This window comes from Balaenoptera ricei, chromosome 6 (genome assembly GCF_028023285.1).
Source record: "Balaenoptera ricei isolate mBalRic1 chromosome 6, mBalRic1.hap2, whole genome shotgun sequence".
Lineage (NCBI taxonomy): Eukaryota > Metazoa > Chordata > Mammalia > Artiodactyla > Balaenopteridae > Balaenoptera > Balaenoptera ricei.
This window is the reverse complement of record NC_082644.1, coordinates 76,070,912-76,097,489: the sequence shown is the minus strand read 5'-3', so window position 1 is coordinate 76,097,489 and position 26,578 is coordinate 76,070,912. Positions and strand designations below refer to the sequence as shown.

Below are 26,578 nucleotides of genomic sequence, written 5' to 3'. Positions count from 1 at the left end.
TAGTGCCACCTTCCTCTTTGTCTTCCTCAAGTTATTAATACCTTTAAAATCTCATATGGACATTGTTTGCAAAACTTTTTATTTCAGTTACTTGACAAATTTATAAGTGTAGAAACTTCAAAAATATATGTTTAAAAGCCAAAAGGCCTTTTGTTCATATTTTTAGTTCTTCCTTTCTTTGATATGACTAAAACAACAGAAGATGCCAATAATATTATTAGTTCTTGTTCTTATTAACCAGACTGGAAGCTTATTATTTAACTAATCAGAGGAAGAGAATGAGAAATAAAAATAGTTTGGGGGGTACATAGTAATAAATTATTTGAAATGTAAATGGGGGGAAGGAGAGAGAGATAAAGATAGAGAGATGGAAGAAGATGAAGTGATAGAAAGAAGAAATAAAAGAAGTAAAATCTAACTCAGAGGCTATCTCCTCTCTGAGATCCAGACACCCTAGCAAAATTGACAACCGCTTCCTCAGGGCTCCCCAGTATTTTTTTTTTTTTTTTTGCCATCGTTTTACTAAGTGTGGAACACACTGTATACCAGTTGCCTATGTATCTTTCTTCTACTGTCATGACTACCTTGAGGTCAAGAGCCATGTCACATTCATCTTTGTAAAACCAGTGCCTGTTTATATTCCATAAATAAATGTTGACTGGAAATGAAAATTCCAACTGACGGGTGTGATTTAAGATTCCAAAGGCCACAAAGTTGGGGCTGCCGCTCTGCCTTATGCTTATTCTATAGCTGCCTTGTTTACTCAGAGACTGAGAACCTTTCCTAAAGTTTACATTTGCTGGTACTGCTCACATAAATTTCTTTGGTTCTTATCTCAATGCTCTACAAATCCTCCTCCTTGCTCAGGATTCCCAGTCAACAAGATTCATTAAGCCTCTATTGGTTGAGTATTATGTTAAGGGCTTCAAAGAAGATGCAGCAGATGTAAGCCCCTCTTTAGGACGCTCACGATTTAGAGAGGTTGAGGGTAGAATTCAAAGCATCTGTGAAATATGCATATTAATTCTATAAACATGAAGACTTTATTGTCTCTCTCCTTCCTTCATTCCCTGGTCTACATAAAATTTTATTCTCATTTTCTACTCTTTAAAAATTCCTGTATTACTAATTCCCCAATCTCCACTGTGCTACTTTCTCATCCTATACATTTCCAAACATCTCTAACCTGGCCACTATTTTAAAAAGAATGTGTGGAATTGAATTGTTGTCACAGAATTGAATCACACTCCAAAATGATTTTTCAATGGGCAGAAATGAGTCCCTGCCATGACAATAATCCCCACCTAGGGGAGCTCGAAGTGTAATACTCATTCTAGTGCTACAATGGAATGACGCTCATTTGGGTACCACGATCAAGTGATGCTCATTTTCATATTATACAGAAGTTAGAATTTAGTATTGTTTAGTACTTACTATTTAGCTTTATTTAGTATTGACTATTCAGTAATGCTAAACAGATTTGTTTAGGAAGTGAAGAAGTTAATATGAAATATCAAAGCCCGAAGAATCCAACAAGATTTTCCAAAAAGCACATTTGCAAACTCTTCCTTTGTCCTTTTTCAAAGTCAGAGATAATAATATTCACGTGAAGTCTTTGAACTCTGAGCTCACCTTCATTCAATAGTCTACATTCCCATTTAATCATATTATCACATTCCCAAACCATATTTACTTTTTCTTTCTTTTTTTCTTTTTTCTTTCTTTCTTTCTTTTTTTTTAAAGTGGGCAGAGACATCTCTCTTAAGACCTTCATCTGGCCTCAGAAGAGGAGGCCATGGAGTTTCAGAATATGGAAAAAAATCTGTCCTCTTATGAACACAGCTGTGTGGAATCACTTACATTGAAGTCATACAACACACCAAAGTTGGCTGCCGATGCCTCTTCAGCTCTGGGAACCGTTTTCCGAGGTAAACTGCCATATGGCAAACCCCAGAGGTACTACATGGAGAAACAAAGAAAGCAGTTAACAATTGGAAACAAAGTCTGAGCCACACATGTGATCACAAACGGTTTTGTTTAAAAGCACTTTTGAAACTTTTTCATGGGGACTCTGTGGGTCTCCATGTGGGGTCCCATTTTCTGGGAATTGACTACTAAATCCAGAGTTAAGAACAAAGGGAATGCTAAGGACCCTGCATTCTGACTTCCGCAGACCACCAGCAGTCGAGCCAACCACGTTGCTCAGGGCTTGCTGAGAGCCCAACTACCCACCACCACCTCTAAACTGGTCTCATTTAGGAGGTCTGGAAAGGAGAGAGGTGGCCTTTTGGGGATTATAGTGTTCAAGAAAACCGTACTAAGCACTTCTTCATATGGGAATACCCCTCAGGGGTGGGGTGGAGGGAGAGTCTCTCCTTCATGTCAAGGAAGAGAGGAGTAGAGAGAATCACTCATACCATTAGAGGGTGGCAACTAGGCGGGAAGACTATACCCTGACTGTCATATCTGCTTCACCACTGATTCAGGTTTACCTTGTGCTACCAGATTAAAGAGATATGATTAAGGGCAGAGCCAGCCAGAGATGGGGCAAGAGTAGGGTCATACTAGGAGCACTGGTGAAAACTGGAAAAAAACCCCACCCCTCTAGCCCCAGGGCAGACACACGGTTGGCCAAGCAGCTGCTGCTTCTTGTGAGACATGAAAACATCCCTTCCCTGGCACTGGGGCCAAGGGAGGAGGATGAATGTGGATGGAAATTTGGGTGCAGAACTTGACTAGGCAAGGGCCGCAAATCAGCCCCTGCTCCTTCTCTCCACACAAACTGCATGGCTTCCACAGCAGCCCCTCTGGCTTCCTGAGACTGAACAGAACAGAGGGTGGGTTCTACTCAGACTATCTTTCCCCAGAGTTGGAGGCCACAGAAAACGGAGAAGACCAGGGTCTCCAGTTTGTGCAGTGACACAGGAACTTTGGGCAAAAGGGCAAATGCATCAGAGGAATGCTGAGTGAGGCTGCTGGGTGGGGGCCCCTGAAAAATGTAGCATTGTTGGCAGGAGATGACCAGTCCTGCCCTCTGTTGGGTCTATAAAGTTAGCATGCAGGGAGCCCAACCTCTTTTGTTCATTTGCTGGAGTCGTAATCAATGCCCAGAAAACAGGATACCCCTCAACACCTAACACAACCTGTAAAAAGCACCCAAAACCAATACACTTCCTAGTTCTAGGAATACACCTAATCGAACGCATATTAGCTCCCTCCACTACACATTAGGCATCTGCAATTTCCTAAAGTTAGAATGAATTTGCTACAACCTTTCATTTCCTCCACATGGAAGCAGCATGCTGTGGCAGGGAAAGAGTAAATGCAGCTGATAAAACTCCCTGTATACCCTGCATCTGACACTGGGGAGCATCAAAGTAGCTGGTGATGGAGTTTCGGATTTCCTTAGAGAGATGAGCAAAAACAAAGCGGGGGTTAACTTGAAATAGATGAATACATACATTGGGCTGCACTGCCTGAAAGTTTCTGCTTCGGAGATGAACTATACTTATGACCTTAGGAGTCTGAGGACTTCTGATCTATGTCCGCTGTCTTCTACGAGCCAGATAGCCATAGAACCCCCAGAATTAGCTCAAAGATTATAAAACGAGCAAAATAAGGTGCAAAATCTTGTTACAAAAGAAGAATCATGGGTCCTCGTCCCTGATCAGCTTAAAAAAAACCTCACCCTGTGGTATTAGCTAAGTCCAATAAGCATTATGTAATTCAGTTTCCATGTTTTTTAAATGGAGAAAGAAAAACTCTTCTATAGTCTACTTTATAAATTTGTTGTGAAGCTCAGTAAGTAAAAGAAGTGTAAGTGCTTTGCACTGTTAAAAGCTGAAACTCATTATGCATGGAAGGCACTAGTAGTATTAGTATTATGCTTGTGGGGAGGCTTGATATAAAAGCTGGCCTTGATTTTAAAAGATGGGGATAAAAAGTCACTCAAAACAATTAGTTTTGGCTGTTGCCAATGCTGTATTAAATACATTGGCTTTGAAATACTGGTACCTGGAAAGACCCTTTGTAGGCTAAATAAAGCCTCCCAACTTCTGTATGATAAGCATCCAAAGAAGTCAGAGTCATTTAACTTCTTATGGGTAAGTCCACAACCTCAGTCTTGCTTCTTGGTCTTAGTTAATTGAATCTCCCCCCTCCCCCGACCCCAGCTCAGGGCTTTGTCTTCTTCTGCAATCTGGACCCACTATCAGTTTTACTCTCCTCACTGACCTTGGTCTTAAGAGACCCATGGAATGGGGCGGGGGGGGGGGTATCTTATTTTATACCTGAAAAAATTTGCTCACCTTGTGTTTCTTCAGATAGAAAAGCTGGATGCCTTGAGTTGCATTAAGTAATGTCTCTTTCAAAGCAAACTTGGCAAAATAAATGAACTCACAAGATGTCAAAGTCTTCCTCTTGAGCAATTAATATTTGTGCACAGGGACCACCTTGGGAATCTGATAGAATCTATGAATCTTTCCACAGAGAAATATGCATTTCAACATACACAATACACACATTTTATATATGATTTCAGGAGGCTCACGTACCCTTTGGAGAAGGATTAGGACCTGCGGCTCATGGGCACCATTTTGAAGATTAACCTTGTTACAAATACTATGACTCTAAGAGCGTAGGTAGCTAGATAGTCTTACTATCTTACTCTTAAAGAAAAGAGCTTTTTTTTAGTAGAGTGATTGCAGAAGAAGCTTGTTTCAGCATGCTTTGTAAACTGGAAGTCAGAATCTTACCTCTGGCAACATGATAAGGCTGAATGTCAGGATAAAGAGAACCATATTTACTCCATACATCCATCTCAAGAAGAGGAAGTATGAGGCCACCGATGAGCCAAACTGACCTATTCAAAGGAAAATAAAAGTTTGGAAGAAAGGTCAAAACAAGACAAAAGCCATGTCTTGGTGCTTTCCAAAATAAGTCTTCTCATTGCAACACACGGGTTCTTTTCTTTACAGGCTCTAGCATTTTCTTTTTCTATCCAGAAGGAGAAAATGTTAACACGATGGAAGTAGATGTAGCTGTGTAGAATGACTACAGTGGCATTCTACGCAATGACTACATCTTTAGAGTCCATCCAAGAGAAAGCTGCCTTTTGCTTGGCAGCTAGGATTGCTATTTGAAGAGCCTATCTTATTCTTTGAGTTAACACAGTTAAGTGAGCAAAGGTATATAAAGTGGTTACGTTACTGAGGCCAAGCTCCTATCGCTCACTGCAGGACAGGCCAATAAATCGAGCGATGAGGTGTTGGGGCGAGGAATAACGACTTTATTCGGAAAGCCAGCAGACCGAGAAGATGGTGAAGTCATGCCCCAAAGAACCATCTTGCCTGAGTTAGAATTCAGGCTTCTTTTATACGACAAGGGGAGGGAGTAAAGCCAAACATTTCCTGGTTCCGTCCAGCCTCCGAAGAGGATGTGTTCATTTCTCCCTTCCTGCAGTCATTCACAGGTGGGCCTGGTCAGGATGTTTCCCACGAGCTAAACAAAGGTATTTTAGCTTAGTGCTCATTACCTGGAAGGCAGGGTTCCCAAAAATGGGCCATTATGAATAATTTAAGCTTATAGGTAACATCCCTTTAGTGATTAATGTAATAGAATACAAAGGTTCTTCCCTATTACAGTTACTACAATGCCTGGCCAGTAGTTAGCAGCATTCTAATTATTTTGATAGTTACTGAACTTCTTCCTCCTTTTTCTCAAGCAACAATGTTCTTCTCAAAAAAGTTTACCACATCTCTTATGGACGGTTATCCTATACGCCATCCTGTGCTGTCCTCCTGTGTAAATGGCATTTCACAGGTAGTATAGACTCTGAAGTCCATTTACTCTTCACATATTTATCTTCTGTCAGGAATTATCTTAGATGTGAAACACAATATCAGAGACAGGGTTGCTGCCCTAATGCAGCTTACATTTTACTGAGATGTGGGAACAACAAATATGCAATAATTTTAAAAGAAATAAAGAAATATACATTTATCATAATACATATTATATCACATTATATGTATGTTTGATATATGTAATATTATATATCATCTATTACATGTATATATTATGTGTATTACATAGTATATATGTATGTTATGTATGATATATATCATATAGGTATGTATTATATATGTATATGACATATGTATTATATATTATACATAATATATATATTACATATAATCATATTATTATAAAAGTATATATAATAATTTAGCCAGATCAGTCCTAGAGGGAAGAAGGTAAAATTATGAGAGGAGTTGCTTTAGGTAGGCTTGTCAAGGAAGGTATACCAGAGAGGTAACATTTGAGCACAGATCTGAAGTTGAAGGAACAGGCAGCAAAGCCCAGAGCTGGGGAAGAGCAGCTCAAGCAGAGGAAAGCGCAGGGACAAATATCGTGAGGGAAGCAAGAGCTCAGGACAATTGAGGAACAAACCTAAGGGCTGTCCAGTTGGAGCACAATGAACAAAGGAAAGTGGTGATGGATACGGATGAAGAAAGAAACCAAACCACAGTGTGTGGGGTCTCTTAGGGAAACGTAAAAAGTGAGAATTTTATGTTAAATGTGATGAAGTCATTGACAGGTGTTAAGCAGTGGGGGTGAGGCGGGGGAACTTGACCTTTAAACAGTCACTTCGGGTCTGGGGAATGAATTTGGAGGGCATAGGCAAGAATGTGCTGTAAGCTCGCACTCACCCCAGGGAAAGTGAAATGATCTGTGCAATTTTTATTGACTGAGTCAAAAAACAAAAACATTCTCTTAAATCAGAGAATGGAAGAGGAAGAAAAAACCGGAATTTGAGTCTCAGGTTGAGATCTCATAGATTAACAAAAGCCAAGTTTCTTTGAAAATCACTTAAGATTCAACATCAAGTTGCTAGTTTTCCCAGTCTTCCCAGTTTTCATTTTCAGTTGCCCAAGAAGAATCAGTGAACATTCTCAGCTACCCACTGCATCAGGCCCTTTGTCCTGACTCATTTAGCAAAACACCTCCTGGGGACCATTGGTTTTCTTGTAGGCCTCTAGCTTTTGAAGCATTACTGATGGAGGAGATTTATTACAGGAGGAGGGAGGTTCATGTGGAGCAAATTTCAGCCTCTGCTTACTAAGATGAGGCCAAGCTCACATGAGAGTCAGACCTCTATTTCCAGAACTTAGCCCACTCTTTAGGTATCACTTACTTATTTCTCATAACGCTGTGGTAGTTTTTTGTTTTTGTTTTTAAAGAAATAAAACTTTCTTTATTCATAGATGACTTCATTGTCTATGTAGAAAATCCTAAAGAATTTCTAATAAGCTACTGAAACTAACCAGTGAGTTTAGCAAGGTTATGGGATACAATGTTAAATTTTGAAAATAAATAATATTTCTGTACACTAGCGATGAATAATCAAAAATGGAAATTAAAAGACAACACAACTTACAATATCATCAAAAATATGAAACAGGGATAAAGTTGATAAAATATGCACAAAATTTGTACACTGAAAACTGTAAAACATTGTTGAGAGACATTTTAAAAGACCCAAATAAATGGAGAGATATACTGTGTTCACAGAACAAAAGACTCAATATTGTTAAGATGGCAATCCTTTCCAAATTTACCTATAGATTCAAGGCAATTCCAATCAAAATTTCAGAAGGTAGTTTCTATAAAATGATAAACTGATCATAAAATTTGTAAGAAAATGCCAAGAATAGCCAGAAACACCTTGAAAAACAAGCAAAATTAGAGGATTTATACTACCTGATTTCAAAACTTACCACAAAGCTAAAGTAATCAGAGTATGATATTGACATAAAGATAAACATAGATCAATGGAACAGAATAGGAATTCAGAAATGGCCCTACACATATATAATCAGTTGATTTCTTTTTACAAAAGTGCCAAAGCAATTCAATGGTGAAAATAATCTTTTCAACAATGACGCTGCTGGGCTTCCCTGGTGGCGCAGCGGTTGAGAATCTGCCTGCCAATGCAGGGGATATGGGTTCGAGCCCTGGTCTGGGAAGATCCCACATGCCGCGGAGCGACTAGGCCCGTGAGCCACAGTTGCTGAGCCTGCGCGTCTGGAGCTTGTGCTCCGCAACAAGAGAGGCCGCGATAGTGAGAGGCCCGCGCACCGCGATGAAGAGTGGCCCCCACTTGCGGCAACTAGAGAAAGCCCTCACACAGAAACGAAGACCCAACACAGCCATAAATAAATAAATAAATAAATAAAATTTAAAAAACAAAACAAAAAAACCCAAAAAAAACAATGATGCTGGAACAATTAAATACCCATATGTAAAATAAAATAAAACAAAAATAAATGAAAACTCTCCACTCTTACCTTATACCATTTACAAAAATTAACTCAAAATGGGTCATAGACTTAAGTATTTAAGAGTTAAAACTATAAAACTCTAGGAGAAAACACAGCATAACATCTTGGTCACCTTGGGTTTGGCAAAGGTTTTTTAAAAATAGGACCCAAAAAGTACATGCTGTTAAATTTTAAAAATCCTTAAATTGCACCTTATCATAATTAATATCTTTCACTTATCCAAAGATTCTGATAAATAAAAAGGTAAGTTACAGCATGGGAGAAAAGATATGTGAACATATATCTGACAAAGTATTTGGGTCTATAATATACAAAAAAATCTTACAACTCAATAAGAAGACTAACATTCTAATAAACAATGCGCAAAAATTTTGAAAAAACACTTCACCTAAGAAGTTCTATGAATGGAAAATAAGCACCTGAAAAGATGCACAACGTCATTAGTCACCAGGAAAATGAAAATCAACTACACACCTACTAGAATGGCTGAAATAAAGACTGATCATACCATATGTTGCTGAGGATGTGAAGCAGCTAGAACTCTCTCTTTAACTATTGATGGAAATGGAAATTAGGACAACCACTTTGGAAAACAGTTTGGCAGTGTCTTAAAATGTTAAACATAACACACACCATAGTAGTAGACCAGCTATTCTACTTCTAGTTATTTACGCAAGAGAAATAAAAACATGTCTTAACCCAAGACTTGTACACAAATATTCATAGCAGCTTTGTTTGTAATAGCCCAAAGCTAAACTGGAAACAACTCACAAGTCCATAATGGATAAGCAAATTGTGGCATACACATACAATAGATTACTACTAATAAAAACAAACTAATGATATATGCAAAAGCATGGATAAGTCTCAAAATAATTGTAAATGAAACAGCCAGGCAAAAAATGCATACTCCATAATAATATCTGTACAAAATTCTAGAAAATGCAATCTACAGTGACAGAAAGCAGATTGCTGGTTGATTGGGGATGGTGGTGGTCATGGAGGGATATGTTACAAAGGGGCACAAGGAAACTTTTGTGAGGGAAGTGTGTGTTTTGTTTCCTGATTGTATGGTTTCATGTGTGTATACATATGCCCCTAGTTATCAAATTGTATACATAAATATGTGCAATTTGTTTTATGTTGATTATACCTCAATGCAACTATAAAAATAAAAAATAAAAACACAAAGAAGATAAAATAGAAGGCTTCTTCTCTCTCATGTTTCAGATTGAGTGTAACTATGACACGGCTGATATGGTAGCTCTATGGTATCTGGGACTCAGCCTCCTACAGTCTTCTTGCTGTGAAATTCTCTACATGCGGCTTTCATCTTGTGGTTTAAAATAGCTGTTCCAGCTCATTCCATTATATTCATATGATAGCCAGTAGGAAAGAGGGGAAAGCAGTGGAAGGCAAATCCTTTCTTTTAAGGGCATAAACTGGACTTTGAACACATCACTTCTGCTAACATCCCACTGAACTGTGTTACATGACCACAACTTACCAAGGGAGGCCAGGAGATATAGTCTTTAAACTGTGCTATCATGTACCTAGCTAAAACTCAGCTACCATTACTAAGAGGTAAGAGTTAGAAATCTCTACCCACCCCCACCCACCCCATACTGGGGTAGTTTTTACAGAAACCTAAAGGGAATTCAATGTCTAATTGGACATTTTGAAAGAAATCAGTTACTTTTAAGTCTGAGTATTTGGATTCATTTCACTTTGTAGAGGGGTTCAGAGTTCTACAAGATTTCTAAAAGTGTGTGATATTGAAAAACACGCCCCCCACGTGTTGTAACCAGATGCCCTGGTCTGTCTGCAGAAATGCTGAAGCAGATAGTCCCCTCCTAGGACATCTGATCATCCACCTGGCTCCCAGTGATTTCATATCATTTCATGGCCCTTATCTATGTTCTCTGGTATCAACTACCAGAGGGCTGCCTCAGCCAGGTTCACTCGTCATGTTTTATTGAAGGCAGTGGACTTCCAGCTTGTTAGTCATTCCAGTTGTTCATTAACAACATTCATCTTTAGGTATCCAGGGCAAGCTTTTCCCTGGAAACACACGTGAAACCCTCTGGTACACAGTTCCGAGCACAGGATACTGACCCACCCTTCCCTCCCTCCCTCCCTCCTTCCTTCTTTCCTTCCTTCCTTACTGGCTTTTTACACTTTTGCTCTTCTAACTAGCACCATGGCCCACCCTTTCCCAGTCCCCCATACACAACCCCTGGCAAATGAGGGTAGAGTATAAATATACCTAAAAGCAAAAAAGAGAAGCAAATTAAAATGTTTCAGCTATACGTATACATATATCCCCTCCTTTTTGGATTTCCTTCCCATATAGGTCACCACAGAGCATTGAGTAGAGTTCCCTGTGCTATACAGTATGTTCTCATTAGTTATCTATTTTATGCATAGTAGTGTATATATGTCAGTCCCAATATCCCAACTCATCCCACCCTCTTTCCCCCCTTGGTGTCCATATGTTTGTTCTCTACGTCTGTGTCCCTATTTCTGCTTTGCAAATAGGTTCATCTGTATCATTTTTCTAGATTCCACATATATGCGGTAATATACAATATGTTTTTCTCTTTCTGACTTACTTCACTCTGTAGAAATCCAAAAAGGAGGGGATATATGTATACATATAGCTGATTCACTTTGCTGTACAGCAGAAACTAACACAACATTGTAAAGCAACTATACTCCAATAAAAAAGAAAAATGTTTCAGAAAGTACCCCCTACCCTATGTATAATCCATATTCATTATGGGTGAAAAAGTTTAGACTCCAAAGCTTCCAAACTCCAGTTTATAGACTTAACAGTGGCTTCACAACAATTTTATTTGGAAGTAGAGAAGTGACAGCTAAGGCTTTTCTTTACAAAATCCTAGGTATAAAGAAAATGAATTGTAAGAAAACAGATTTCATTAAAACCAGAGTGATTGTAGGAAAGGCCTAGACACAGGTCAAAGAGACCAAAGTATCCAGAAGACAATGTTCCTTCTGCATGACACCTACCAGTGGCAGAAGGGGAAAGAACAGTAACAAAACAAACAAAGATCAAAGATCATAAAGGAGAGAAAACAAATCAACCAGTTGACATCAAAGCTCCATATGCCCTTTCCCTTTCTCAACACAAAAATGAAAAAGAAGACATTTTCCCTCTACATGTTCATTTATCCTAGCAGTTCTGTCTTCCTAGAGATTGTTGACTGGAACAGGCATTTCCTGAAAAAAGAAACCTTTCTATAGTGTACCTAAAAGAGCATAATTAAAAAGAACAGTCATTTCCATGTGCTTAGTCTCTCAAATAAAACTGATTTATTCTTGTAAAGAACAATAATGAGGAATAATAATAATAGTTGCTAACATATTTTGATGGTCAATTACATATACTAAGAACATTATCAGCATCAACTCGTTTTACTACCTCGACAACCTGATAAGGTTAAGAATTATTAGTCCTACTGTGTGGATGGGGAATCAAAAGCTTAAACACAGCAGTTGACTGATCCAAGACTTGATTAATAATAATAATAGCTAAAATTTAATGAATCTTTGTTCCAGATACCTATTTGATCTCTGCATATTAATTAATTCATTTAATCATCATCAAATCCCTGCCAGGGGAATCTATTGTACTCCCATGTTACAGAGACTAAATTTCATAGGTTACACACCTGGTAAATGATGGAGCCAGGATTACATATGTATTGATAGTTACGTAGGTGGTAAATGATGGAGCCAGAGTTCTAAATCAGATAGTTTTGATCTATAGGTGTCTGACTCCAAATCTCGATTTCTCTTATCCACAGTGTTATATTGCTCCTCAAGTATAATCATAGTTAAATTCATTTTTTTAAAAAAACTATGCTATATAGAATAAATAGGCAATGAATGTGTGTATGAAAGAATAGATATAGATAATATCCATCAATCAGCTAAGGCTGGTCAAATTCACAAATTTGGATTGTGCCCATAAATGACCAATTCCTTTTCTCTTTAATCTAACTAATAAAAGCTATTTCCTTAGTAAATTATTAATATATGAAAACAGTCTTTGGTATTTATTAAAGTGAGGCCTAAAGCTTATGCAATATTCTTATTCCTGAATTTTCTGTGTTTCCTTTAAATTAATGTTAAAGTTTCATCTCTCCCTCTGGTTATTTATTATTAAGGCAGAGTAATTTGTAGTCTGTCATCATGTATAATTTCCTCTTGAACAGATGGGTAATAAGACAAGCAGATAAATATGAACATTTCTAAATGGGAAAAGACCAGTTATATCACCTGCTGTAAAGTACAATATAAATACCATCTTGTTAGGCTAGGATTCAAAGCACAGTTTCTTTCAAACTGGTCTAGGGATAGGGAATTAAATGTGGCAAATTTAATTTATATTTTCTGGTGCCTTTAGGCCAGCAGGGAAGCATGCAGTTTAAACTCTGTGCTTAAGGTTGTCTGTCTAAAGCTACTTCTGGTCTAAAAAAAGAAGAGGTCTATCACACCTTTGATGCTGTAGTTTACTATTAGGAAGAAGCAGATTTTGATTCTTAGAAAGACTTGTAATCTCCAGCTTGAAAGACATTTAATGATTTAATCCATGGTTTTAACAGTAATGTTGGAGTCACAGTAGGTATATATTATACTTGTACTCCAGGGAGCACAAATGCACAGCTTCTTTAGCAAAATATGCGGTGCGATGTGGTTAATAAGGTGCATCTCTGCAGGTAACCACGTGGTTTTAGGCAGGGCCCTTTTACACGGCTGGCATGATAGTAAAACTCCACAGCATCACCATGTGATGTAGAACTTCACAGAATTCCTCCATGACGAGAATTATCAAAGCTATTTTTTATACGAAAAAAAGTTGGGAGTCATCAGGTGAGTACCTGGTCCACACTAGTATAGGGATCCAGGTCCTACTGGAATCAAAATGGAAACAGCATGAGTTTTAGACTTGACTTGAGTTCCTCTTGTGATTCTGCCAAGTACGGGACAGAGCTTTGTGGAAACTTAATGAAGGCTGGTAATTTGGGACTCCTTCAAAACCAAATTTAGAAAATATTTGGTTAGTATTTATTTAGCGATGGAGCAGTGAGTGAGAGCATGGCGGATTAGAAAGACTTTTGGGAGGGGAGCACGAAGAGAGTGCTTCTCTCTGCCACTTACCACAGTCCATAATCATCTTCATTATTTATTTGCTTGTGTTTTATGAATTGTCTCTCCACCCATGCACGCACATATCAACACATTTGAATGTAAGATTGACCCTTGCCTGTCTTTGTCAGTATTGCATCCCCAGTGCCGAGAAACATGCCTAATAAATGGTAGGCACTCAGTAAGTGAGTATTTGCTCAATCAATTAATCAATCACATCAAGTTTATTCAGAAGATTAAATGAGATATTACGTTAGATGATTCTGACCTTTAAAAGGAATATAATAACATTTCTGAAACTTTTATAAGATTAAATGGCCATTTCTTTAAGAGAAAAGCATTTATATTAGTTTTATAATATAAAGTATAGATATTATAAATAGGGTACATGCTTAATCTACATTTTTCTGAAAAAAAATTTGCAGAGAAGGTAAATTATTCAGTCCTCTCTTAGTATAAGTCTATTTTCCATTTAACTGTTTCAATAACTTATAACTCAAGAGTATAAAGCAAAGAACTTCACACGCTTACATGGACATCTCAAACTGATTGTAACTAAATTTTGCGGAAAAGCCAAATGTGGAAATAGAGAGCCCTAAATATAAAAGGATTGCCCAAACTATAGAGACAGAAAGGGGCAAGAAGACCTCAACCTTTCATAAACTGATTGCATGTCCCATTTCTTTCCACCTTTCATTCAGTTCAGCTTGAAAGACCACCACAGACACACGCTTTTCCTATCTGTGGTAAGGTACTTTCTATGAGATGGTTAGTCCAACCCAAAGACTCTGCTAATCTACTCTTAGATAGGTTTCATACTTTTCACTAATGCAATATCCAAAAGTATACAGTGCATTTATGATTATCATTAAGAGCTTAATACATTACATATTTTATAGACTATGAAATATATAATTAAATAAATAACTCATTAAAAAATAAATACATGAGAAAGTGGGAAATAGTTCCCCAAATAGGATAACTATCAAGGAAATCTGAAATTACTTATCATGCCATTGTCCTGGTCTAATCTTCTCTAGGACCCGGTGCAAATGAAAAAGTTTATAAAATCTACTTCAGAGTAAAAATCAGTACACTACACTGAGAAAATGGCAAGCTTTGGGCCCAGACAGACTTCACCTTTTATCTTGGCTCCTCTACTAACTTATTCTGGGACAGTTATTGACCACAACTCTAAAACAGAAAGCTAATATGCACAATGCCGGCATGTTAAAGATTAAATGAAATAATGTTTGTAGGGTTTCTGAGTGGCACTCAATAAATGGTTGTTATGGTGATTGTTGATAGAATGGAAAATAAGTGTCAATTCTCCACAGTGAGGCAAAAAGCAACGTGAAAAGTGAAAAAAATCAGGACAACCTAATCAAAAAATAAATGTGGAAAATAATCCACATTTGCTTGAACTGTCCAGGTTGATTGCTCCAAATTTCTGAGGGAAGAGGGGAGGAGGGAAGATAACTGAAAGTATTATTGAGTAGCTCTCAATATGTTTCTCCCACTGTGACACACATGATAAATTATGGTCATATGTGTAACTCATTCCTATGTGCAATTTCTGGCAATAAAAATAATTCCATTTGTTTCTATCCCACTCAAGATAGGCTATTGCAACACAAGTTAGCATGACATTGCTATTGAGATAGACTGGAACCTGCTCTAGTGTCCTTTAAAAATAAATGATTTGCAAATTGTATATATTTTAGCTATCATTAATTACAAATTTCTTGGGATACATCTCATAACTGATCAAGATTCATCCTTATCATTTCATAAATGAGTAGACTGAGGCTCAGAGGTATTAAATGGCTGGCTCAGAGTCAAACAGCAAATCTGTAGCAAAGCAAGAAAAAAATCCAGAGTTCTTTCAACACACATTGTATCAGGATCTTAATGTTCTAAAGGGCCTTCTGTTTCACAATGCCTCTCAAGGTACCATATTTTAGCTGCACAGTTAAAACTTAAGAATTTCATGATGACTGTTCTTTTTTTGATGTGTCTAAATTTCTTTTTTCCATTTCCTAGAATGGTAGACGTTTGGAAAATGTCTTCTGTTTAATTTTATTCAACACATATTCATTAGGGCCAAGCAAGTTCTAGGTCTAGGGATCCGGGAAAGAGCAAAACAAAATCTCTGCCTTCATGTCTATTGGAAGAAATGAACACAAAATGAAATGAAATTACTGTATTTTTAATTTATTTTATTTATTATTTATTTAGTAATTTATTTTTAAATTTAGTTTAATTGAGATATAGTAATATAGTATTTTAGATAGTGATAAGTGTTGAGCAGGAAAATAAGGCAAGAAAGGGATGGCACAGGAATATGTGTGAGGAAGTTCAATTAATGAGCTGATGTATTTTAATTCATTGCCATTTGATAATGAGAGACAGAGGACTGAGGGATAGTCACTCCTAAAACGTGCCCAATCTTGTCAGTGAAATATCCATCAACTGTGTTATCTCCCTATGGAGCCTCCATTTTAATTAGGCAATGCAACATTTAGCCAGCAGGAAAATCTGCCCTGCTATCTGGAGGGGCATGGAGGAAAATCAGATCCTAGTCAAAACTATTACAAACCAGAATATGGCAAGATTATGCTCAAAATTATTTTAAATGTTATCCCCTTTTCCTTATATTCTTTATTATTTTAGAAATGACATACTATCATATTTACAATATTGTAAAATTTTTATTTGCCTTATTCTAAGCCTAGAGCACTATACTAAATAGGTTTTTGATTGAGTACATTCTCCTGCCTTCTCTGTACACTATGAATATTGTACAAAATGAAGGCACAATATGATATTCATATAGCGAGTTCCTGGATGATTATTGCTTATTCTACTTCAGAGGTTTGAAAATGATACTTTAAGATTTCTTCACTGTTTTTAGACATTGTTCATTTTGATTACTGTCTAACATCCAAGTGAATATATATTTTCTGTTGTTTTGATATTTGTATATGAGTTTTTTAATTGAAATATAGTTAATTTATAATATTTAAAGTGAGTATCTATTTTCAATGTCATGTTCATTGCCAAAATAAAATCTCTGCCTTCCCAATGATGATTCAGTGTCATTGTGCACTATACTGACTTCCATATGTAGAAGAAAAAACAAGGTCAAAAAAATATTTTGGTCTAATGCAGGAAGGGAGAATGGGGTCTCCAGTGCTATGATTGGTAAGTGCTAGCAAATCTTCACAGTGAGCAAAGAGGACATGAAAATGTCTTTATTTGTTTGTTTTCTTGTTTTTAATCTTTCCAATAATTCAGAAACTGAGAAAGGCATCTGATTAGCTTATGAGACATTTATCTAGGACAGCATTCCCCATCTAATGAGATCGAATGAGCACTTACTTTCAATTGCCTTGATTTTATTTTCCCAGGGGACACAAGCAGCTTTGAAGTTCTCAAAATCACGGAGAAATTTTGCCCATTTCTGAAAAGAAAGCCAAGTACAACAGTAAAACCCAACTGCTTGTTTGTTAAGATGCTTATCTCCCACACTCATCCCAAAATATCTCATGACAATGAGCTTGGACAGATCGCTCTGGCATCACATATTGCTTTTTGTAATAAGGGAAGATGCTAGTTTCACTTGCCTCCCTGTTCCCCACCTACCCCTGGATCAAGTTAATTAAAAAAATGTTTACTAACTCTCTGTTTTACAGAAAATATGCTGACCACTGAGAAATATCTGTTTATGCTACCACACAATAAGAGAGCAGGGACTGAGTTAGCACCTAATAAGGTGATCAGCAAATGGTGTGTGTTTAATTAAATATTCACTGCATGAAGAAATTAAAGAAATATAAATAAGACATAGTTCCTGCCTTGAAGGGCTTCTGGATCAAGTACACTGTACATAAACAGGTAATTTCTATACAGGATGGTAAGTGCTATGACTTTTCATTCTGGTAGAGGTAGAACAGTCAGCTAAATGGAAAGGCATGGTGTTATAGTAAAAGGAAGAAGAAAAAGAATCATAAATTAGTTTTTATAAAAGATCTTCCTTCCATTTTACCCAACAATGTTGGGTTACCCATGATCAAGAGGACCACCAAGAAGAAGAATGAGAATGGGGCAGATAACTTTGCACATGTACAGATTATGCTGGGATAATGGTCAGCTAGACAGACATGGGGAGCCTAAATAAGACTTGAGGCAAGTCTGGAGTTTGAAAGATTACCTAGACCAGAAACAACCCAAATATTCATCTATAACAGAATGGATAAATAAATGACAGCATCTTCATATGATGGGATACAACACATAAATAAAAATGAACTATAACTCCCATGACATGAACATATCTCATGAAAATAACATTGCATCAAAGAAGCCAGAAACAAAAGCATAAATGCTATATGATTCCATTTATTTAAATTGTAAAAACAGACAAAACTAATCTATGATATATATGACGTATAAATATATATTATAGATCTATCTATATATTTCATATTTAAGATATATGAACTTTAGTCACAAAACTCCCATCTTTATGGGAATATATTTAGCCTCAGGTGGTAGAACATTTGTAAAGAGGAGATAATAATACCTACATACCTACTTTGCTGTGAGAATTAAATATGGAAAGATTTTTATATAAAGATTCGATTTTTATAGAAGGATTTAATTCAGTGCTTGGCACATATAAGTGCTAAATAAATGTTAGTTTCTTTTCTATCTTTTCCAAAGATCTATAATTATATTGGCATATCATTTGTTTTTTCTTATTTTCTATCCAATCTTCAGTTGATGTTCACGGTAGAGAAGAGCTATATGGCCGTGTAACTTGTAGACATTTTGAGAAAGAAACCTTGACCCAGAACCCCTTAACTCCCAGGGAATGAAAATGAAAGGGGCTCAACCTTTTACATTTGGAAGTGATAAAAGCACACAAGTCAGTCTTTTGCCATAAATCAATGTTTATCGACTTATTTTCATTTTAACTCCTTTAAAGAGCCTTTTAGGACAATTTTTTTTCTGAATCATCCCTTTCTCCTAATTTCAGTAACGCAGAATACTCTTTATCTACTGTATATGTACCTATGTATAGACATAACGTATAACATTTTTTTCACTCAAAACAGAACCAATTTTACCACCCCTCGGGGGCAACACGGCTTCCACTGAGCATAAATGGCATCAACCAAACTGAGCTAAGAAAATACCTACCTTGGCCATCATCATCTTAAATGCAAACCACCGTTTTCCTTTTCCTTTCCCAAGAGCCCCTTCATTTTCACTCACAAATTTTTTTGCTTCCCTGAGGAAATAAAACAAAATAAGGGGTGGGTGGCGGTGGGTTGAGATTAATACAGTATAAAGGTAGTGGATATTTAATTTTATTAGGTCTACTGTCTTATTTCTTCTAGACCCTTTCAAACCCTTAACAAGTGAATGTAAGCTGAATTTCATAACCTTGGGACTTGTAATGGATGTTTAAGTTTTTTAATTCTGGTCAGAAAGAATGAGATATTTCAGTCTCACTTATTAAATCAGCTGGAGTCATCAAAAAGCAAGGAATTTATGCTAGGTGTCAAAATAGAGAACCCTAGTTCTTCTCATTTCTACCACATATAAAATTGAATCTGAAGTTTACTTCAGATTCTGGCGGTCAGAATGTTTATTTTAAAATACTTGCTTTCCTTCTTTTTTAAGGATGGCTGTTTTTTTAAAAATAGGGCAGGGAGTTTAGGACAAACTGACATAGAACACACTTATTGAACTGGTATTTAATCTCATAAAAGCAATTATGACTTAAAACAGAAAAATCATATGCTGTAAAGCAAATGGGGTTGAGGGAAGAGAGAAAAGGAAAGGAATACTTTTTGGCCTCACATTCCAAAAGGGCTTCAAATTTAAACTTTAACGTTATTCCCAAATATTTGCACATTTACAGTAGTCACATTAGTGTCTTTGTGTATGTGGTAAAAAGCATTAATTCATCAAAACGGATAAAGTGAACATGTTATATATACTACAACTTTTGTAACCTTTTTAGTCATTTTCGCTATTGTTGTTTGTGTGAGATATGAAAAGAATATTTAAAATAGAGGCAGTCCAGGTTTGCCTTGACCTCTCTGGGGCCGTAAAAGGCATAACCCAAGAGAACCAAGGGATAATCCAAACCTGGACATTGGTTCTACAGGTACAATGCTGTCGTCAGTTGGGAGGCCCTTGGAATATGTGGTTTTACAGACAAGCCCCTTCAACACATGACTATAAATAAACAACACACAAAGTACTCTTTAAAAAGTGAAAAATGAAACTTCATCCTTAAGTTGGTGAAGGATTTTCTGTGTTCCTTAGTATCAGTGCTAAACTCATGATTTTACAATACCCAGTGATGAAAACAGCACATGTCTGCTAACTTAGCTGATAACTAGAAAATTGTGCCCCATTACTCACCTGTGCATGTGCACCCACCCATGACCTGCCATAAAAACACAAGCACAACAGAGAAGATTCTCTTCAGTCATCAAACAGACTTCCCACATCATTTCCTTAATGGCAGGGACAATATCTTGTCTTTTTGTATCTCTCACAGCACTGTTCACTACTTTGACCATAGGAGGTGTTTAGTAAACTGAAACCTTCTTGAAATAGACCTAAATGGCATAATTTGGATAGATAGAGACAAGGGAGTATCTAATAATTGTATTTTCCACATCAATTAATGCTTAAAGGAAAAATCATTCCTAGACTTTGGGATTGCACCCTTCTCTTTAGTCTTCTCAGAAACTTAGTAGGACAGCTTTCTAGAAATGAAGAAGATTTATTAGGCTGGCCTTGTCAAACACCCTGACATTTGACATGACTTCTGGGCTGTGAAGATTAATTGAAAAACAGTTTCTAGGACATTCTACACATTTTAAAATGTTCAATAAAGCCCCATCAACAAGTATAAACTGAGCTCTCATGGCTGGGTTTTTAGATCCATGCAATCAAAAAACCGTATCACAGTTAAGCTTTAACTATGTGTTATAGAGATAAGACAGGAATGAGTGTGGTACTTAGCAGACACTTTATAAAATGTTGAACTGATCTAAGCTGAAAATCAAGTAACCTGAGTCCTAACCCAGCCTCTGTGATTTGTCTCTGTAACTTTGCCCATGTTTTTGTCACTCTCTGTACTCACATTGAGGAGCAATCCCGCTTCTCAGAGGAAAGCCTACTTGCTTGGGACTCGCACACACCTGAGCAAGCTCTGGCACAGTTTCCTCCAGTTACTGTGTAGCTTTTAACAGGTCAGGATTCTCGAACAAACAAACAAAAATTGGGCAATTGCTTCCCTGCTTGCTGGGGTGGTGGCGAGAATAAGATGAGACTATAGATGTGAATGTGTTGAAGGAATTATTACACTGTCAATTCCACTGTAACACTTGTTTTGAAACCAAGAATCTGTTCTAACATGATTGTTATATTACGGAACAATCTGAACATAACACAGATTTTGTGTTTGCTTACATGTGATTTTATCTACAAGAAACACTGGGTGAATACAAGAAAAAAACACATCCATCTAAACCTAGCAGTATATATACAAAATGCACACACCTCATCAACCAGCTACTTCATGGCACCCCATGTGTTAGAAAAGTCACATCCATTCAGAGCTGGTGTTACAATGACCCTCCTTCCACGCTTCACAATAATTCACAAACTGCAATCTTGTCATTTCCACAAGCAAACTTCAGGTCTTTTTTAAGGTAAACTGCCATATTTATTGCAGTGTTTATGTATTTCTCAGCCATTAAACATGTGTAAAATGTTGCTGCTGTTTTCTTAAATTTCTATCTTTTTTTAATGTGTCACTGATGATGTTTCTGAATATTGTGCCCCATCCCCATTTTTCCTGTAAGCCCTGTAGTTTTCATTACCCAATTTTTCATAGTGTAGAAATTTTTAGGAACCTATACATCATGTTATAGCAATTATTTGGCATCAAGAATTTTGAAATTCATAAAACCAAGTATATACAGGAATTATCACATCATTCTCTATTATAATAAACATATATAAATGGAGGACCAAAAATTCTTCTTAGTAGTAAAATCAAAATTTGTTTTTCAAATGTAATAAGGTGACTATTTTATGGGGATATCCACTGCTCCTGATGTTTAGCAGATAATTAAAGAACATCAGTTTGGCCTATTAGAATTAGATCACTTTCTAGCTGAGTGGCCAATTAGAAAACATGACTGCTCTAAGCAGACAGGAGTGTAAAGAAATAGCTATTCTACTCCATATTTCTGACAAGATTTTAAATTTTGGGAGCTGATAATTATGTTACAGGAACATTAAACTAGCAAGATTTAAGAGAGAGAGGGAAGTCAGGATTATAACCAAATTTAAGTCACCACAAAATTAATTATAAATTCATTTAACAAATACAGAAACTTATTTTCATGGCATTCATAAGGTTTCTCATCAGTCATTATAGATATATTTTCCTTTGGACAATCTAAACAAGTTTTTATTTTTTGTCTCTTAAATTGCCAATTTATCCCTGATACTAAGCATAGTTTCATACTTCTCTTCCAATTACTACCCTACCCCACCCTCAACATACATATCCTGACAGTTTTCAAACGAAAGTCTGGACTTCACTCTACTCCACATAATCACAAGTGTCCTAATGCCCTAACCCCTCCTCCATTCTTCAAGAGATCTTCCCCAAGTTTCATACTTAAGGGCTCCCTGACCAGCCATTCTAGCGCCTCCTGCTCCCCACTTCCCACCCTGGCCAAAATAACTACTAGACTCAACTCATCAGAAATCTGGGGGATGACTTTAAAACAAAGCCAGGGGTATGGGGTGGGCAAAGAATTGTTAAACAAGAACAGATTCTTGATCCCCCTAATCTGATGCTCTTGGGATGTAAGAAAGCACTCTTGCACCTTTCCGGCCTAGAAGAGGGGATATTGGGGTGGAAGAGCTCAGTGAAAGAACACACCTTAACACTATTTTCAGGGCTGACCTTTACAATGAGATGGCATGATTTCAGGATGGAAGAAAACTAGTATCACCCAATCCCATCCTCCCTGATAACAGATTTCTTAACCAGAAGACAACATCTTTCACTGTGCTGTTAGAAACAAGATACAAAAAGAAACTAGCCAGTATGGAGATAAACACTGACTGATACTTATCACACTAAAGTACCCATGACAGATGTTAGAATGCAAAAAAACAAAGACCAGAGTCTTTGAAAACTAAAAAGCAAAAAATTTTCTTTATGTTTTTCCTGTAGTGAATCCGTTTTCCTACCCATTTGTATTGATCTGGATAATTTAAAGGGATTTATCTACATGGCTAAAATGAAATAGGCTCTTGTGGATAAACTTTGAATATCTATTGGCCTCAAACCATCGAAATATCTGACTGAAGAATGTGTGTCGTCCCCTTGAATTGCATTCAACAAAAGCTGCCTGCCAAGACTGTAATCCAGTCTCCAGGTCTCAGAGCTCAAAGCCCTGGTACAATATGCACAGCTCTCTGAGTTGTAACCCCAGACCCAGGGATAAATAATTGAGCAAGGTCTACTTAATGACAATAATACCTGGTCTCATAATTTATTTATCAACCCCTTGTGTTGGTAATTAGAATAATAAGGTTTCATGGGCTTTCAAGAATGCTTTCACAGTTAGTTGAAGGAGCACGCTTTGCCCTAACTTACAAAATAGATAATTTACCCAGAACACATGATACAACCCTGATGACACAAGGGATTTAGGACATGCTATGCTGCCTTTGACACATTCTCATCCCAGGAAAGATGTTCTCGTTTGGGTTAGGTTAAGCTGACTTTTCTTTCCTCTTGTTCTCAGTTTGATAGTATCATTGAGTAACCAACTTATTGCTCAAGTAAACGAAAGACTTTTCAAAACTGGTCTTTAAGGCAACTGTAATCAAAACTTGTGCTCATGAACATTACTTCCCAGTAAAGGGATCAGAAGAATGAAAGGTCCTTTCCTAATAAACAATGCCATTTAAAAAAAAAAGTTGACCAATTTAAATTGACTAAAAGTCAGAACTCTGACTTTTCCTAAAATATTACTGAGTAATTGAAAGAAAGTTGAGGAGGTAAGAAGACAGTCTAATATACAGGGATTGAAAATAAGGATTATAGGCCTTTCTAGATAATATAACTCCATAATTAGACTGGCAGAATTATTTTAAGTCATCCTAATACTGGAACTGAGGATTCAAAACATGTGCTTTTATAACGGGGATGCTGGTGGCAGCAGTTATAATGGTTAAGATGCTCAGTTGTTTCATCTATAAAACAGAGACAGTAATAGCTATTCCATATGGTTGTTGTATGCATTATAGGAAATAATGTATGTGATGTGTTTAGTAACAATGTATGTAATGCATCCATGGCAAACAGGAAGAGCACTATAAATAGTAACTATTATTAATAGCAATAGTACTAACAGGGCTGACTTTAATTTTTATGCTGACTCTCCAAATTAAAAAGTTGAGAAAGGACTAGATACTTCCAGGCAAAACCCTGCAGAAAGCCAGTCCATTTCCCTTTAGATTGTGACCCTAGTGAGACGTGAGAATAGTGGGAATCGGTCTTGTTACCAGAAGAGCAGGAGAGAATTCAGCCTTACATTTGAGACCTGATGAGAGCGCCCAGGTGTCCGGCTGCAAAAGCCACAGCTATGATGTTGCCGGGGAGGAGGTATTGGTGGTGCCAGCCCGAGTCCTGCTCCAGCCACGCTGTGCTGTTGCAGAGAGCTCAGGATGCTTGGACAGCTGGGGAGTCTGCGGTAAGAGACAAAAAGAGAGCTCTCTCCCTTGACTAGGACCACATTCTATTCAGTTCTGCAATCTGTATCTTACAATTGAGACACAGATTTGAGTCCTGGCTCTGTCACATACTAGCTGTGTGCTCTTGGGGAGATGTTGTTGATCCCAAGCTTTCTCGCCTATAAAATGTGACCAGCAACAGTAACAGCAATGACAGCTAACATACTGAATGTTTGCCATAAGCCAGGCACTATTTATGTCCATCATCTCCTTTAATCCCCACCAAATCCTGCAAGGTGGGAACTATTATTATCCCCATTTCAGAGATGAGGAAACTGAGGATTAGATCAGTAAAAGAAGTGTCCAAATTTACCCAAAGAGTAAGTGGCATAGCTCAGCTTAGGAATTGAGCTCGTATGTCGTTTTCCCAGAATAGCATCATTATTTACCTCATGGGATTGGTATAAGGACATGTAAAAGTTGAGACAACATAAACAAAGCAGTTCTTGGTATACCAGGGGTAAATGGTACTTTTGATTATTATTCAAAGACATTTATTATTTTTCTGGGCAATGTATATGATACCTTGAGTAAAACTTCAGAATAAAGAACGATTTGTACACTATCTTTACAACTATGTAAAACTCGTGTGTGTCAATGGCCAAAGACTGGGCAATTATGCAAATAATTAGTTCCTCTATTTTCTAAACTTATAATACTATCATACAGTTTTGTTTACAGTAATAAAATATAGATTTTTATTTGTTTCAAGGCACTGTGCCGTATGAAGAAAAAAAAAAGAATGTGGTTCTATGGTTTTGTGTAAGGCATTTCTAATTCCATCAAAAAGCTAAGACATAGATAAATATTTAGGGCATCATCTAATTACTACCAAATGAATAAACAGTAAAATTAAGTGCTGAAAGATTCAGATGAGAGAGTGGGGTGGTTAGAAAGAACCTTGAACAAAAGGAGGATTCAGCTACATGGTCAACATTGCAGCAAGGACATGACAGCATAGGGAAATGGTGTGAGCAATGGTGAAGAGATGGAAGTGCACCTGGGGTCTTCAGGTGGGTGATGAAGAAAACAGTCTAAGTGCTTTAGAGGAGGAGTTGGCATGCCCTGATGCCAAGTTAAGCAGTACAGAATTCACTCTGATCTCTATAAGGATCCATGAGCATTTTGTTAGCAGGAAACTGATGAGTGCAGTACGGTGTGCTACATGAAAAATGTTGCAACAATGATGTGCAAGATGAATTAGAGGAAAACAAAATGAGAGGCTGGATGTAGCTTGATTTCTAATGCCTTTATACCAGCTGTTTCCTCTTTCTGGAATGCCCTTCCCGTCTTCTCCACCTGTTCTCTTCCTTTCCATTTTCAGTTCAACAGCCAGGCCAACACTACAGCTCCTCCACAAGGGCTTTCCTGATTTTCCTTTCTAACACTCGCCTCCAGCCCCAGGTCAGGGTGATTTAACCTCTGACCTTCATGTAGTAATTACCTCATGTATTGTAGTTAACCCATGGTCCATTTGCACCACTGCACTGGGATTTCCTGAAAGCAAGGTCCATGTCTTTTGTTCTAATTTCCCAATATTTACTATAGCACCTGGCACAGAAGTGAGTTTCAACAAATGCTATTGTAATGAATGAACACCTACAATAAGACTAGATGACAGTCTGGCTGTGGTTCGTAAACTACCTACACCTCAGAATCACCTGTGGGATCTTTTAAAAATTTCAAAGGCCAGGTGTCCCCATTCCCAGACCACTTAAGTCACAATCTCTAGGGGTGGGACATAGGCATCAGTACTTTTTAACATCCCTAAATGGTTCCAACGTGCAACTAGTTGAGGACCAAATTCGGAACTAAACCAAATATTATTTGTTGAGAGTAGTAAATTTAAGAGATTTTTACGTGGCCAAGCAAGTTGTTGGAGGTTTGGGCTAAAAAGCTACTATATCAAATATGATTAAATATGATTATTTTGGTGTCCCCTTGCATTGGTAATACTCTACATATTTTGAAGCTTGATAAATTTATTTTGGTGAATAACTTTATTTTTCAAGTCCCTAGCTCACTCTTTATCTTATATCCCTAAAGAGTAACTAACTAAACACGTCTGAAACAATCTGAAAACAAGCAACAAAGAACAAGCAAAAATGTTGGCTGTATATCCACATAACCTCTTACCCTATATATGTGGCTTATTTTTGTGTGCTTCCTTTTAATAGCACCACTTCACAGATTTCACAGTTTAAAATATA

The 26,578-nt window shown here is 37.2% G+C and overlaps 1 protein-coding gene across 16 annotated transcripts in view; it reads right to left on the bottom strand.

Moving 5' to 3' along the window:
- Window positions 1-26,578, bottom strand: part of TMC1 (transmembrane channel like 1) — a 395,885-nt gene that overhangs the window by 60,819 nt on the left and 308,488 nt on the right. For all 16 annotated transcript variants that reach the window (XR_009503683.1, XM_059924903.1, XM_059924912.1 and 13 more), the window contains 4 exons: window positions 18,720-18,810; window positions 16,896-16,977; window positions 4,755-4,861; window positions 1,861-1,959 (listed from right to left, as the gene is read on the bottom strand). Coding sequence is in view for 15 of the 16 variants with exons in the window: in XM_059924903.1 (XP_059780886.1) it covers window positions 1,861-1,959; window positions 4,755-4,861; window positions 16,896-16,977; window positions 18,720-18,810 (379 nt within the window). In the remaining variant the exon portion in view is untranslated. The remainder of the gene's footprint in view (window positions 1-1,860; window positions 1,960-4,754; window positions 4,862-16,895; window positions 16,978-18,719; window positions 18,811-26,578) is intronic.